The sequence below is a fragment of the Ananas comosus genome, linkage group 23, assembly GCF_001540865.1.
Source record: "Ananas comosus cultivar F153 linkage group 23, ASM154086v1, whole genome shotgun sequence".
NCBI lineage: Eukaryota > Viridiplantae > Streptophyta > Magnoliopsida > Poales > Bromeliaceae > Ananas > Ananas comosus.
Genome location: NC_033643.1, coordinates 2,067,887 through 2,084,650, shown reverse-complemented (window position 1 = coordinate 2,084,650; position 16,764 = coordinate 2,067,887). Strand labels below are relative to the sequence as shown.

Sequence of the window (16,764 nt, the reverse complement as noted above, 5' to 3'; positions counted from 1 at the left end):
AATAGAGAGAGAGAGAGAGAGGTCGAGGGATTGGGTTGTGGTCGTGCGGGGTCAGGTTCGACCGCGACCCATTTCCGCGGCTCGGACGAATCACACGGTTCGGGCGGACCCGGCTACGCACGAATCTTAAAGCTAACCATCCCTTCCCTCGTGCAGTAGGTTTCGTTGCGATTACAAAAAAAAAAAAAAAATTGTATTACATACGATGAGAAAGTACGATAAAAAAAATATTTTATTTGTCCCCTACATAATATTGTATTCTGCATAGCACGATAAATTCGTTATGATATATTTTCTGCGATCTTACCATGAAACGCAAAATGGTAAAAGTATATCCCTATATATTTTTATCCTAACTTTATTTTATCTAATAGCGTTAGATAGGTCTCAATATCAAACCAAAGCTTATGTGGGGTGAAAAATATCATGTTTATTTCGTACGTAATATTATGTTCCGCATATTACTTGCGGTTTCACCGGAAAACGCAGAAGCATATTTCTATATACTTTTATCCAAATTTTATTTTATTTAATAGCGTAAGATATGTCTCAATACCAAATTAAGTCTTACTTGTTTTATAAAAGTTTCTGATGTTAAATTCATTATTATAAAATATAGTATTGAAAAAGTGGAGCTCCACTGATCGCACCGAGCATAGTTGGCTAAGAATTTGATCGTTGATTTTCAAGATCTCAAATTTAAATTTTAATTATTTGACATTTTTAGATAAACTCATTTCCAAAAATGAACAAAACTAATAACTTATTATCTTTATCTAAAAACAAAATGGGGCCACAAAATATTGTTAAAATTTTTAAAATTAAATAAAGCAGGTGGTTTAATATCTTTCTCTCTTCAAAAAGAAAAAGAAAAATGAAGCTCCAAAATACTTTTAATTTTTTCAAGAGAGTTTTTAACTGGCAAAATAAAAAAGCATTTAATTGAATTATAGCTTCTAATCCCGAGCTTTAGTAAAGATTATTTTTCTACTGTAACAACATTTTATTTTCTCCTCTTTTGCAAACACACAACTGAAGATTTCTAATGCTTAGTTTGAAATTTTGAACGACGTTAATTGCATTGTATGTTGTTAGAAAAATACAACGGAAAAAAAAATGTGCTCTTTTCTGCATAAGCGATAGCATGCCACACATATCATAGTAGTTCACTTACGACACAATTTTACGATTCCATATACTACACATATTGTAGTAATTCACTTATGACACAATTTTACGGTTCCGCATATAAATAAAAGAAAAGAAAAAACATATTTCTATACGCTTTAGCTCTAAGGCTTCGTTTGAAATTATGAAGAGATTATAATACGTGCAGTGAAAAAGTATGATAGAAAAATATTTTGTTTGTTTTCGTACGTAATATTATTTTCTACATATTGCGATAAGTCGATTATGCAGTTCCATCGGAGAACGTAAAAATGTATCTCTATATATTTTTACTCTAACTTTATTTTATTTAATAACGTCAGATAGATGAGTATCAATACCAAACTAAGTCTAACTCTTTTTTGTCTTCTGTAGCTCTCAATAGCCAATACTGAAAGGGCCCAAAACTACATGAGGCCCCAAACTCTATAAACCCATGAGGCCCAAAACAATTTTGACCCATTAAAATTTCACAGAAGCCCAAAACTCCAATAGGCCCAGAATGTTCCCGGCCCATTGCAGCAACACACAGCAAAAGCTCTCTCTCTCTCTCTCTCTCTCTCTCTCGCTCTCGCATCTGCCACTCGAGAGATCGCGGCGCGTAGCGTTCTCAGCATCACGAGGTACGACGCTCTGGCGATTGGATCTCGCTAAAACCCTTCTCCTCCTTCGATTAGGTTCGAACTAGTGAGGTTACTGCTACGCCTTTGATCAGTAGTTGTTGTATCGTTGGATCAATCGGGGTTTTTGCTGTGGTTTAGGGTTTATTAGGGGTAGATCGATGCAATTTCTACTCGTTTCGTTGCAAAAATCAGTGTTTTTTTTAATGCTACAAGTGCGATCTATGCTGCCGAACTAAGATTTGTGGGAATTCTTAAGATCATATTTAGATTTAGTACCATAATTTGTAGTTTTTGAGAGATTAGGTCTAGGGTCTTCTTATTTGGTCTATGGGGCACTTAGTAATTTGATCTCAGAAATGGGGAAATTTATGTTTCAAGATGAAAAATGTGTTTTTGGGGTTCAAATTATGCCGTAGTTGATTAGAAGCTTGCAACAGTTTTATAGTTTCATGTGGGTTCATTCTACTGGACTCGATTTGTTGATAAAGATGGAATTTTGCCCTCCTATAACAGGAGATCATGGCAAGTGCCGGCAGATCCATGTTATACTCGTTGCTTCTGTTCGCGATTATTCTCTCACTTCTTGAAATGTATAGAGAGAAGTTGGCATCGTCGGAGTTGTTGACTATTTTAGGTGGCTTCGTCAGCTCCCTTTTGTTCCTCATGATGCTAACTGTGAGTTTCCTACTGTTCTCTAATCATCATTCTTTATCCATATGCAACTATGTGTTGATATAATGTTATTCCTCTCGATGTGTCATCTGCTTTACCTCTTTGTCATGCTTGTTACTTGTTACTCTGCATTTCCAGAAAATGAAAATTTATCTGTAGGTACGCCTGCGATCTTATGGCATTACTTAACAAATTGTCCTGTTTTCGAGCTATATTTGAGTAATGTATCCATAGGAAGAACTGCCTTATGAAGATGGTGTATGCATAGAAGTGCTTTTTAATCCTGGCTACTAGCGAAAGGACAACTGTGCTAGGTTAGAATATTCATATATTGTTCATAAGTAGTTTAGGCTTCACCCTTACTAAGTCCTAACATAAGAGGATGCTCCATCTCATTTGACTCGATTTATAATGTATAATGAGGAACTTCTAATTCAATTTTTACTTGTTTGAACTGTTTTCTGGCCTGTTGCATGTGTGATACTGAGTGTTCTTTCTGACTTGGTGAGGATATCATGAGTTTTTTTTCCTTCAAGGTGTAAGTATATGCTTGCAACAATGTTTCACGATGTTGATCTCAGCTAATTTTGCAGTTCATTGGGAACTACCAGGAGTTATCTGGCATGAAAACTGGTTGGGGTGCTGGTAAGTGTGAGATATGTAGATCATTCTTGTTGACAACTTCTTCACTTTCCTTTTTCTTTTTTTGGAATAATATTCACTCACTGTTATCATTCTGTGTTCTGCAGTTGTTCTGGCAGAAATCGTTGCTCTTATTGCTGCTAGCACAGTCCATCGTGTTTGTATCACAACATGGTATTATCACTTACCTATCGTCATCTTCTAATATCTAAGCTTTTCATTTTTATAATGACACACTTTTGAATTTATACGAATTTATAAGTTGTGGGATTCATTTGTCTATGAATTCTTACTGTTCTTGGAAGCACAAAAAGAAGGGGGGTGGGAAAGACAGTCAGACCTAGGTCATAACAGCAAATAAAGGGTTGTCTGGCCTTGTAGCAGGAGGTAGTGTTGTTTGATGAAATGTTATCAGAGTATTTACTATTATGAGAAGTACTATATTAAACTATTTCCAGCAGCTTCTTTCTTCAACAAAGTCAGAAGTATCAATTTGGGGCTTCTGCATTTGAGGTGAAAATCATATTTCTGCTTCCTGCTGTGAAGCTCCAGATCTTTCTCTTTGTCAAACACTCTACTAGAGTCTGCTGCTACCGAAATCTGCATTTGAGGTGAAAATCGTATTTCTGCTTCCTGCTGTGAAGCTCCAGATCTTTCTCTTTGTCAAACACTTCACTAGAGTCTGCTGCTACTGAAAGATGAAGCAGAAGCATGACTTGACCGGACCTAATCTACATCCAATCATTGTGTTATTTTGTTCTTGGTCATATTTCCCTGCTATTGTGGCTCCATTGTCTATACACCAATGAAGTTTTGCTCTGTTGATGCTATTTTGCACCTTTATCTCTCATTAATAAGTTGTTAGTTTGCCATCTAGTTTATCTCATGGAAAGAAATTTCTCGTGTCATTTTAACTGTCTTATTAACTTAAAAGACCCATTTTTGCAAAGGTACCCTTTGCGAAGTATAGAGAACAATAAGTATGATTTTCTATATAGCACTCTCATCAATTTTTATGTTTTACATCAAGTAGCGTCGATTTTTCTGCCTTCTCCATTTTGCTTCTATTTGTGCATTAGTTTGTAGCATATACCACTTAACATGATCTCAACCTTATGTGCTGTCACCATCGAGCCCTTTGTTGTTTTTTTTCTGAAACCCTTTTTTGCTTCCTTTTTGCAGTTTCCTGTTTTCAGCTGGGCTTCTGTATGAGGTTGACAAGCTTTCGGGAATGATGCTTGCAAAGAGTGAATCGAGAGCGAAGCGATATTAATATTGATGTGGAGTCAAAAGTCAAGTAATACTCATTTTAGCAGGGATCTTTATACTAAAGTATGCTATTTGGAATCAGATATAAGAGGCCACCGAGATTGGTAGCTTTCCTAAATGTGTCTTAATTGGTTCATTTTGGTAGTACTTAGTGATTTGAAAATTATACTTTTGTCACTATCCTTTGGAAATTTTTGTGGGACACTCCATTTCTTAAGAGATGGCACTTAATGTTTTTTGACTGTGTAGTATTGCCAAACCTATGCTTTGTAAAGCTTAGCATCTGTCCATCGATTTTTGGGGCACTCAGTTTACACCATGCACAGTTCATTGGGACATCAATTGTGACTTTAGATGTTTGCAGGGACCTACCTCCTTTGACAAGTCTAGTTTGGAAATGCATTTTCTAACTACACATGCCTTGATGCTTCAGAGAAGCAAAAAAATTTGAAAACCGCAAACACTATTCATTTGGGGTTCGTTTTGCCAGTTTTCGGCATTAGGGGATCAAGGTTTGAATACACTTTTGGGAGTTTGGAGAATGCATTCTCGGACTCGGCCTTCAAACTTTGTACAGATAGAGTTAATGTTCTGCTTGGTCTGATACAAGTTTTTACAGAAGTCCTTTTTGAGCGAAGCTGCTCAAAGCAGAAGCTGTAAATTGAAACTTCAGCTTCCGGATCAGAAAAACCTATATCAGTTTCATCAGAGCGGTCGAAAGAGACACTTTGAAGATTAGGACAGACAAGTTAAATAGGGGCTGGTACCAGATAGCCCTGATACTTGCAGCATCTTTTCATACAAACAAAAAAATGGTTCTCTCCACTGCATCTTTGTCTGCATCAAAGTCCTTTTCATGCCAATCTGGAAAAGTGAGTAGTGCTCTCAATTTTCTAAACTGTTGCTGTTTGGCCACCTTATTAGTGACAAACATTTACTAATCTTTTTATTAATCTTCTCCTTTGTGTTTCTCTCTTTGGAAGGTTCTTTTGAACCACTTTGTGCTTGGTCATCTCATAAGTGGCAATCTAAACCCTTGTTTTGTATGTTAAATTGGATTAATCTTGTATGTTTTATTTTGTTACAAGTAGGTGATATGAATTGTGCATTTGACCTGTTTTCTTTTTTGTTCTTCATTGATTAGTTAAAATCAAAGAACCTTCTAGCCCTAATACTTGCATTTAATTAAGGTACCATATAACTAACCTGTGGAAAAAGTGAGGCTTCACAAAACCCATTAGCTTCCCCTGTACTCAGGTACGGGGCAAGAATTCAATCCTGAGGTTGGCTAAAATATTTTCAAATAGCAGGTTTAGCAAATAAACAAAATTTTACCTAATTAAAATATTTTATAAAAAAAATATTAATTAAATAATTAATATAACAACATGATTTTTTTTAAATTTTCAGACATTTAACTTCTAATTATTTTATTTATATTATTACATTTCAAATAACTTAGAAATTTTTACTAAATCTAATTATAATTTCTTAGTCTTTTAGTAATAAAATTAACATAGCTATTAAATTTGGTGTAATCTTCTATTTTGTTAAATAAAATAGCTCACCTAACATAATCAGAAGTTAAAAAATATTCCACAAAAATTTTTAGAGCAGACAAAATGCTCTGTAGGTGAGAGGCCCTTAATATATTTTCACCCATATAAAGAATTAACACTAAGGACTATTGAGTAGATACTGAGAAGTTGAGGGGTGCCATGGCCACCTTCCGCTAGGGGTGGCAATCCAGCTCGCTGTTCGCGAGTCAGCTCGTGTTCGGCTCGAAATGAGCTCGAGATCGGCTCGCTCGTTTAGTAAACGAGAAAAAAATGAATTACAGAGATACCCCTAAGTTTTTGACTGGTGTAGTATTGCCAAACACCTATGCTTTGAAAGCTTAGCAATCTGTCCATCGAGTTTCTTCGCGATGGAAGGAACACCTCATTTGTACATCACACAACCATTCAATGGCACGAAGGGTACATTGAATTGCTGAGACAAACGCCGTCAAGGATCGCATGACCTAATTATACTAGTTTTATGCAGAAGGAAGTCCTATGCGAACCAAGACATTCTATGACAAGTCTCTACGCTTCGTTGGTATTAATGCGATTTCTACCTAACATAACAACAATCTCTCTTAAGAGCTAATCAGAGGCGCACGGAATCCAGAATCCCCTATGAATTAACATCGCACACCACACCGCAAAACTATACTTACTCACGTATTCATACCAATCCTAATTCCGTGGAACAACGCGCATTCAAGTCGGATCAAAGTAGAAACTACTGTCTTAAACTAAATAACCGCTCTGACCACAACAATACATACTAATAGCACGAGAGAAGAGAGAAAAGTGCCATATCTTACAAATCAAACATGCTCCCTAACATATTGCTAGTTAACGGCCGCCCCGCGACACACCAAGAAGACGGACTTCGGCAATAAGCCTTGACGCGCTGTTGGACGAACAGGAAGTCCCAGCTTTTCTCGTGCTAACAAACAAAAGCAAAATAGCTATAACCTACATAACGGCTCGACAACCTGCAGGACCTTCCAACACTTCGTTCCATGTAGGCAGGTACCGAAACAATCGCTCTCCACCCCGAGGGACTCTAACTAACGAGTCCATAGCAAGCTTCCGAGAATATATCATCCAACTTCTGCGTCTTTAACAGCTTTAATTTTTCCCGGCCACAAATACTATCCGCCACAGAACAATCGATCCTCGAAATGCATATAAGTTCCCTCTCTCTCAAATCAAGTCTATAGCATCTTAGAAACCAAAATAACAAAAACTCATCAACAGTCCGCTAACAACCTAACACACAGTTAATACTATAGCAAAAAATACAAAAAATAAACATGTATACCAAGGTATCAAAGGAGAACGGGCACGAGGATCGGAGTTACATTGGATACAAAAGAAACCTCAATCCACTCTCTACCACAACTTGACATACAAAGTCTTAAAATAAACATAAGGTGCATAAGGGCCAATTTTTCAACAATGTCTATCACAATATAGGAGATAGGCCATTGAAGAACCCTCAACAGATACCTTAAAGCCCCAAATCCCACAATATAATCACAAGTTTCTTAATATTATCAGATCCTGTTGAATCTCTACATATCAGAGCAGAGAGACAGAAGACCATACACCAGAGTTTATCAGAAGCAACAATGGAGACAGCTCCCAAAGCCAAGATTTTTACATCCCACAAATTCTTAGAAGAAAAAGTGTACCAGACAAATCCCATCCAGTCATTAATCCAAATATCTCACATTAATGAAGTAAAAAGTTACATACCAACATTCAGCCACACAACTTGTTACCTCCTCCTATATTACCCGCCCAAAACCAGTCTCTATCAACGGACAATCCACGGACACAAGTAGAGCAAAATGAAACACACACACTCTTAATCACAATCCTTCCCCCCATCAAATACGCGTAACAAGTATCAATCAACTCCAATGTATAGTCCAACAGCAGAAAACAAGCACACTGCTTGAACCAACACGACGAGACATGAGCTAAAGGAAAAAAAAATCCCGGATCGATAATTAGGAAGTCCAATTATCAAAGAGATGAGACGGCGGACATTGAAGAGTAACTTCTAGACAATAGACTTCGACGCATCCAACAGAATACTATTGACAAACCAAATCCATAAAAGCAAAACGCCAATCATATTTTTTGTTCATTGATTCCAAGTAAAAAAATATATGTAAAGAAGACAAAACACAAATAGAACCAACAGCAACAAAATAATCACTAAAGTTAACCAACATCAACTGCAGAGCAAAAAACATAATCAAATTCATATGAGGTAAACAAACATCAATTTTCGTTATACAGCTTACCTACACATTATCATGCTTCCAAGCAATCACACGTTAAAAAAAAAAAACAAAAAGAAAAGCAAAAAAAAGAGAATAAAAAACAACTCTACATACTCAATAGATAGAACTGATAGAAGGAGGACAAAGAGACAAAAGAACATTTTCTTCCTCTTTTTCAATTAGTGTGTACTTTGAAAAATAAACAAAAAAGGGGCAAAACATTATCTCTACCAAAAACTGAAAATTTAAATAAAAAAAAATACGAGTATCATATACCAAAACAGTGATGTAAATAAACCTAATTAAACCGCCCAAACTACCCCCCCAAATTCGAAACCCCACAGCCCATAAAACAAACACCGCACCAAAGCCTACTCAAATCCCCAATCCACGCCAATCCGAACCCTAAAACCTCTCCTCGACCCGCGACCCAAAATCCACCAACAACAAACACCAAACTTTTCAACACCCCAACGAACAGCACACAAATCACCCTCCCACCAAGAACCCACACAAATCACCCCTCCGACTCGCACCAACCCACTCTCACAAAACTCGACGCCTAATCGGGATCAGAGCGCGGGAGACTTTACCGCCTCGGTATCGATGATCAGCGGGCTATAGGATCCATACATCCCCAGCAGCTCCGAATCACCGCCCCACACTGGCTCAGCACCGCCGCCCTCCAGCCCCCCCCGCCGCCGCCGCCCCCTCTTCTCTCCCTCACCGCCTCTCTCTCTTCTTCCTCTCCCTCCGCGCCCCTGCTCTCCCACTAAAGAGAGAAGAGTAATCGATATAGGAGCGCGAGGAAGGAGCTGCAAATCCCTCAAAATAAACAGAAGAAAGCCTCCTCTCTCTTCCCTCTTCTCTCTTCTTCCCGATCATGAGCTCGGAGGAACCAATTTGCCCACTCAAGCACCCCACCTCGAAATCTACCCCCGAGAAGTGAGAAGATGCTTAGTTGTAACCTCCGGTCTCCTCATGCCACAATGGAATTTCCACACCATCGCTTGCTGTTGCTCTGGGTAAGTCCGGCCGCAGCGCCATATCGGAAGTACTGGACTCTTATATCGAGTATCAATAATCAAGGCGGCGGAACAGTGTTTTCATACCGCAAGTGGCACTATTATTGCGCGAGTTTGAGAAGTAATGGCGAAACCAGCCCTTCTTATTATTAAAGTAATGATTTACTCACTCTGCTCTAATTACCTTTTCTCGGGGCTTTCGGTCGTTCTCTCAATCTATTTAGATTTGGATAGGTTCACTATTATCACTGCTTTGAACTGAGGTTTCACCGATCTTCTCACTTTAATGTATCTTTCAGAGCTTAATTCGCGTATCAATTTATGTTACTATTTTTATACACCTGGTTAAATTCTCCAAATTATATATAAATTAAATATATCAACTATACGTCACGAGCTTAGATTAATATCACTTTAACCTTTAATATTCTTAATAACACTTACTAAATTAATTTCTAGCTATTAAATAATTTTAATTTTTAATTATTAATTAAATAAAAAATTAATAGTACTAAAGTAGATTTATGACGTTTATTATTAAACAAAAAAATAGCGCTATAAAATAGAAAGTCTGGATTTAGAACCCGCGTAATGTCTATATGTTGTATGTTTTACATTTGAAGAGTACTGCTAATTATACAGCGTTTGGACTTACCGCTAACTAAATATTTTAAGGAGTTTAAACATTTTAAGTATTATTTGTTATTAAGAACACATTATGCAGTCTTCTCAGAATTTTAGTATTTAATATATTATAGCAACTTAATATATTTATGTTAGAGTATGATCATATAAATATTCGCCGTGGGTTAATAATATTTATGGGATCATCTGTGGTACCATTAATGCAGCTTGATCTTAGTTTTTTAAATATATATATCTAACAACCGTCAGAACTCCCGCTTCCTTTCATTCTGGAGGCATCGGAATTGCTGCGCGACACCCTCCGCAAATGACGGGTATCGTCTACATTGAAATTAATCCCTTTTTGCACTATGACATCTACCGTCGTTATTAAAGATCTACCTTTTCATAATAATAAAATAATAATATATATTATATATAATAATTACTAAATCAGACTTATAATATAACAAAGTTGAGCTAAAACACCGGGATAGTAAAGACCGTAACTCACCATTAATTTTCAATATGACTCCAAATTACGATTCCATTGGATAAATGAAAAGCTGTCAACAAAACGACTCCGTTAAACTATGATCTAAACCATCTTAAATCACTCAATAAATTCAACCACTAACTCGAATCATTTTTATCTCAGTCAAGTGAATCAAAACAAAAATAACGCTAAAAAGGAAATAGTGTTCTAATTACAAAGAATGATGAAGGATCTGTAATTCACAATCAAAGAGTATAGATCTTGGGTGGTAAATATTTAAATAAAATTTTTTAATACAAAATCAATTGATGAATCTTATGCGGTAAACGAGAAAACATCCTATCGCGGGGAGCTCGATCAAAAAAAATATGAGAATGTAAATAATCCCTTGTGATCCACAAAGCATACAGTAGTCGAAAACATTGGAGTAGAGGGGGGGGGTTGAGTTTTAGGTTTACATTATAGAAAAACAAAATTCAAAACTGTATATTATTCAAATCGAATAGAGTCTCAAAGGTTTACGGCCGCACCACTAGATAACTATCGAAAATCCAATCTGAATTTCTATAATCATTAAAAAACAAATCGAGTAACAACGCAACGTCTTTTACCATCCCTAATCTGGATATAAACAGCTCAATCCATTAATTTTATTATAACAAAAAAAAAAACTTAATTAAATAACAATTACAAATTATTTTAATTCTTTATTAAGGACACAATACAAAACCAAAATATGAATTTTTTTAGAATCTTTAAAATTTTAATAAATTTATTGCTCACAAAGCATGTTAAAGACACATTAACTTCGGTTGTTAACTATCACTATTTAAATTATCTTTCTAAAGTATGTGAATAAACATTATTTAATATTATTAAAAAACAAATTTAAAAATAAAACCAATTAGCAAAAAATTTTTAAATACAAATTTAATCCGCTTGGTTATCAGAAAAAATTCTAATAATAGAGCGAATTTAAATAAAATAAGACTATCCTCCGGAACGGTTTATATCTAATTACATTTAAACGCCGTTTAAGAGATAGAACAACACTTCGTCCACTTACCCATTAGATAAATACATACTCTGAATTTAATTCTCATTCCCGTATATCCCCAAATAAATTACATCATATTAACCTATTATAAAGATAGTTCTTATAGTATTTTCTTAAACACAAAAATCAATTCCGAAATAAATTTTCTATAGAATTTAGTCAAAATTAAAAAATTTCATTCTGAACTAATAACTAATAACTTATTTATATACTAACGCATCTAAACTATTAGATATATTTAGGACTTATTAAAAAAATCAATCACTAATCAAATGATCTAAAAATAAAAGTAATAACTTTGCCTAAATAAAAACAAGATAACAAACAACCTAATTAAATTTTAACTTATCAAACTAATTATTACACTAAATATAATTAAGCAATAGCTACCGCAATTTAATGTATTCTTAATAACTAAGTATACTAATATACCCACTATCTCACCCCATAACTATATAGGAATCCAATAATAATAAAACTTAAAAATGATTTATTATATAACAGCTCTACCAGCATATTATAAAAAATCCTGTTAAATAATAATTAACTTGGTAAAGAAAATCTATTAAAATACATCCATCTAACATAATTAATATCATAAATCAAATCAGATTTAAACAATAGATAACAAAAGAATACAGATTCAATAATAACAACAAAATAAATTATATTATAAGCAACCTAAATAATGAAAATAAATTGTACTGACGATCAAAATAATAATAATACTATATTATAATACCTATATATTAATAAATATAATAAGTAATAATCATTAATTAACACCTATTAGGGTATTTACAATTATAATTCACAAAATTAAAAAATGTTCTATTACGTAGGTGAAGGAGTCCCAATAAAAGTTATGAAAATTTAATATATAATATATATATAAAAGCAAAGACTATAATATCTATTCACTACATTCAATCAACTATCCAATACATATTTCCTCTACCCCAAGTAAAAGCAATTATTCATTCCAAAGCGAAAAAGTTTTAATTCATTATCCTACTGTATACCAAATCATAATACCCATATTCCTGGGAATAACCTAAAAATAACTTACCACTGAAAATAGAACACAAGACCCTATGTTAAAAAATATCTAGTAACAGTACTAATTAGGATTACAAATACGGCTAATCTATAAGAAATCATCCTTTGATTTGATCAGATCAATAAGTAAATAGTGGCTAAAAACGTTCACGGATAATTTACAAGACACAAATAAAGGTAAAGGCCAAAAATAATCAATAGTTAGTTAAAAAAGCTCTTTTTATACATTATACTCTAGGAAGCAACTGAATTCATAAAAAATCGGAAAAAGTCAATCTTCAAAACTCACTTAACTCAAAATAATAGATCTTCGCAAAGACCGCGTTCAAAACGAAACCTTCTTTTTTTCAAAAAAACATAAATGAATTTTATAATGACTAACATCTTCGCGGATAACATACGTCACAATTTCAAACATTTCTTTTGTTTTTTTTGTCCAGCGCTCATAATTTGAAAATAAACTTACAAAATACGAATCTACGAAATTGCGAGATGTGGACAAACTTCAGATCCTACTACAAAATTTCACTTCCGAGCGATCCGGGTTTAAACCAATTTCATGTTGAATCTCTGGTAAAAGATGCAAATACGAATCTAAACTGCACTTTCTTTTTCACGAACATCTACCGAACAAAAGCCTGGATGATCCAAAGATCTTCCAAATTTTCTTTCCTCCATCTCCAATTACTTGTTCCTGTGCAATTAATCCAGCCACAACCTTTTAATCCATGTCCAATAATAATTAATGCATATAATACCATTTTTTATCAACAAAAATTGTTGATTGGAACATTTTCCCGCATTGTTTGTTTTGTGTTTTTTTCTTTTAAGGGTACATTGAAGATATGAAATGGATTAGCTTATTTCCAAACAAAATTCTAAACTTTAAGTTAACCAAAACATTCTACATGAAAGTAAGAATCAAGGAAACTAATGTTAGCGGTATAAGAAGGGATAGGCAAAGCATCATTAAAATTTGTTAGTAACATTTTGTCGGCATAAACGAAAGCAGCAAAATACACCGGTATAAGGAAAAATAGTGATTCATATTTTTGTTTGTAGTAAAATAGTTACAATTCTGTTAACAAAAGAGAAATAACGCGTTTAGGTTCATTTCCTGTTTCTTGACGAGACAAAAAAAAAACTCGAAATCCTCAAACCTTCTGAAAAACTTATTTCATTCTCATTTTACCAGTGCGCCAAATCAAATAAATGAATTTTTTCTTTCAAACAAAAAAATACTGATGGAAACTACTTATTTCTAACAAACCAAACACATAACACGTAAAAATATTTCCACAGATTTTATACAATAAAAATTTTACCGATTTACATCAACCAAACAAACGCCTACGAATAATTCAACTAATAAATAAATATTAAATATTGGAGGGTGCGGTTTTTTTAAGGAATAAAATATCAGAAGAATAAAAGGTGTGATGAATGTTGTTGTGTTGAAAAACTGTCAGAAGAAACAAATGGCAAGATTAAGATAGATTGGAAACGAAAACAAACAACGAAGTTTTCGTTAGGACCTCAACATTAACCATAGCTCGTCGAGAGAGCGAGAGATGGAATTTTCGAAAAGTTGAGAATTAGGGTTGGGAATAATGATAGTTCCCGCGGACCCGCTTTGCCAATCCAATTCCTAATCTTCTTCCAAGAACTTAGATGGTAACTCAAAGACCTTATTCTTATAAGTCGTTGTCTATTACTCAATTTGTTCTAATTATAAAATAGACTCAGCCAATCGGCCACGTATTGAATACATGTTACCCGAAACTTATTTGCTTTAAAAATAAAAACCATATATGGTCTCTTGGCAAAAGGGACCTCTGAAAAAACATTACTTTTAATAAGATGATAAAACTCCACACCACAAATTTAAATGCACAGAAAAGTACGCCTTCTTTAGCCCACTTATCTCCGCTTAGCTTTAAGAATTAACAGAACCGTCAACCGACGACTCAGCATCCTCGCACGCGCTCACGGGCTGCACGTAGGGTAAGTTAAATCACGGATAACTATCACCTATCAAAACGTAAGTTCACCCATTTTAGGAGCAGTACGTTTTTGGGGCAATAATAATATTAAAAAAGAATAAGAAACGAATTCATATGGTCAGATACGGAGAGGTGAATAGTAGCGAATGAGCTCTCCCACCCAGAGAATAATAATTTATATATATAGAGATCGAAGAGTCATAATTCATTTTCATCTGACTTTATACAATATATAACTGAAATATTAATAACTTTTTATTATTCTTATCTTTACCAACGTAACGATTTTTTAAAATCCCTGGGATTCAGATTCAGGTTTGATTTTGTCGGCATATGATGAGTATATGCAAGTTTTAAAAACCGCGAAAAATCGGTTTCTAGCAATTTGATTTCGGATTGGATTGGATTTTTTGAACAATAGAAAAAAAAAAAGTAAATACAAAATATTAAACTGGAATCCATTCACCGTTTTAACACGAAATGTTCACTAATTTCAAATCAAACACACTCCCGCCCCTGTCCCCTCACGATATGCCCTGCGTGCAAGTCCAGTCCATATTACAAATAAATTTGGTAGTGTCGCTAGTGTTTAAATAAACAATTCTTATTATCAAATGCAAAAAGCCCACAAATATAAACAAACAAATCTACGTCCAATATCTAAACTCTTCCACACACGCCGCACAACACACACACCGTGTCTCTCGTCGGTTCGACTTTATAACCAGCCTCATATATATATATTTTATATTTATAAAATCAATTGCGCACAATTATATGCACTAAGTTATTTATCTTATTTAGTTGTATTTAATAGTACTATATAATGAATTACAATATTAATATCTAACAATAATTATTCAAAAGATAGTGATGTTTTTAAATTTTAAAGTGATTACCTAATGTTTGTAATAAAAATTCTGAGAGGTCCAAACGACAATCTAGTTAACAATTTTCCTAATACTACTTTATACAACTGGACAGAGAAAAAAATCAAAAAACATACGCTTAATGAATGTGATAAAAAAAAAATATTTTTACTAATATATGACAATTTCTACAATTCAATACATAAATAAAATAAATTTCACATACAACAAATTCTAAAAACTTTAATTTATCCATAACTAAATGAACAAAAATTAATATATTTATTAAATTATCAATTAATTTGAAGCAACTTCAAAGTCTAATGAATATGCTACATGAATTATTTAAAAACATCATATATCAATACAATTACTATTTTAGATAATCTATATCATACTAGGTACTTGCAATACTAGAAATAACTCCATCTTCTAACCTATCTATTTCTTTTAATATTATAAAATACATATAGTACAAAGATACGACTCCAACTGACCGTGGAAAAGAAAAGCACACCTGAGACACATTATCCAAATTAAGCAATAATAATGACTGTTCAAGAACACATACTTTTTTATACAACTTTCCAATTACTTCATAATCATTTCCAACCACAATTATATATAATCAAATTTAAAAATATCATCATCAAACAACTAATAACCTGGAAATATCAAAACTAAAAAGAATTATAAGCAAAACATTGGCCAGACAAAATAAGGGAAAAATTAGCCAGATGCACTTAACCATTGGGCCCAATCTCTTCATCCAGTCACTAAGCAACCTATACTGGGTAAAAACACTCTACCAAACACCTCCCTAGTCATCAACCTATTCTCATCCCTAACAACTCTACATACTTCCACACCTTCACACTTTATTTCCCTGCACTATCAAAGGTATCATAAAATATTCAACTTGTTAACTCTCTTTTTCACATAAAAAATGAAAAATATTAAATATAAAACATTAAATGTTACTAAAAAAATTATTTGGTAAAGTGTAATAAATCGTGAAAATAAACGAACAAGAATAGTACATAGACTAACCACATTTTAACCCTCCTACTTCAATCACACCGGGGTACCGCCCTCCACTCCTCCTTCCCCAATCTCTCTCTCTCCCTCAGCTCAGCTCGTCAAGTTAGACCTCAAAGAACCCATAACACGTGCTTCGCACCCAACCTCGGACCTCAACGCCCTCCCCACTTCGCTCCCCCTCCCTGCCTCCCCTCCCCTAACCAAGAGCACCCGCCGCTCACCGCGTCGTTGCATCCGTGTGAGCCATGTTCGTCTGCCCTTCGGTCGCTCTTATTAACGAACCGAACACGTGACTGAATTTTCGGCTCGATACTTAATCGAGCCAGTTCGTGTTCGGCTTGTTTAATAAACGAACCGAACTAGACTCGTT

The 16,764-nt window shown here is 34.3% G+C and overlaps 1 protein-coding gene across 3 annotated transcripts; it reads left to right on the top strand.

The window, feature by feature from the left end:
* On the top strand, positions 1,695–4,615 carry LOC109728418 (protein KRTCAP2 homolog). Of its 3 annotated transcripts, none has more exons than XM_020258814.1 (5): positions 1,695–1,790; positions 2,304–2,465; positions 3,056–3,107; positions 3,212–3,278; positions 4,287–4,615. In XM_020258814.1, the coding sequence occupies exons 2-5, from the start codon at positions 2,310–2,312 to the stop codon at positions 4,375–4,377; spliced, it is 366 nt and encodes a 121-aa protein (XP_020114403.1). In that variant the 5' UTR covers positions 1,695–1,790; positions 2,304–2,309; the 3' UTR covers positions 4,378–4,615. The 3 variants fall into 3 exon arrangements, with proteins under 3 accessions (XP_020114403.1, XP_020114404.1, XP_020114405.1); XM_020258815.1 differs by having other exon boundaries at positions 1,734–1,844; XM_020258816.1 differs by having other exon boundaries at positions 1,749–1,859.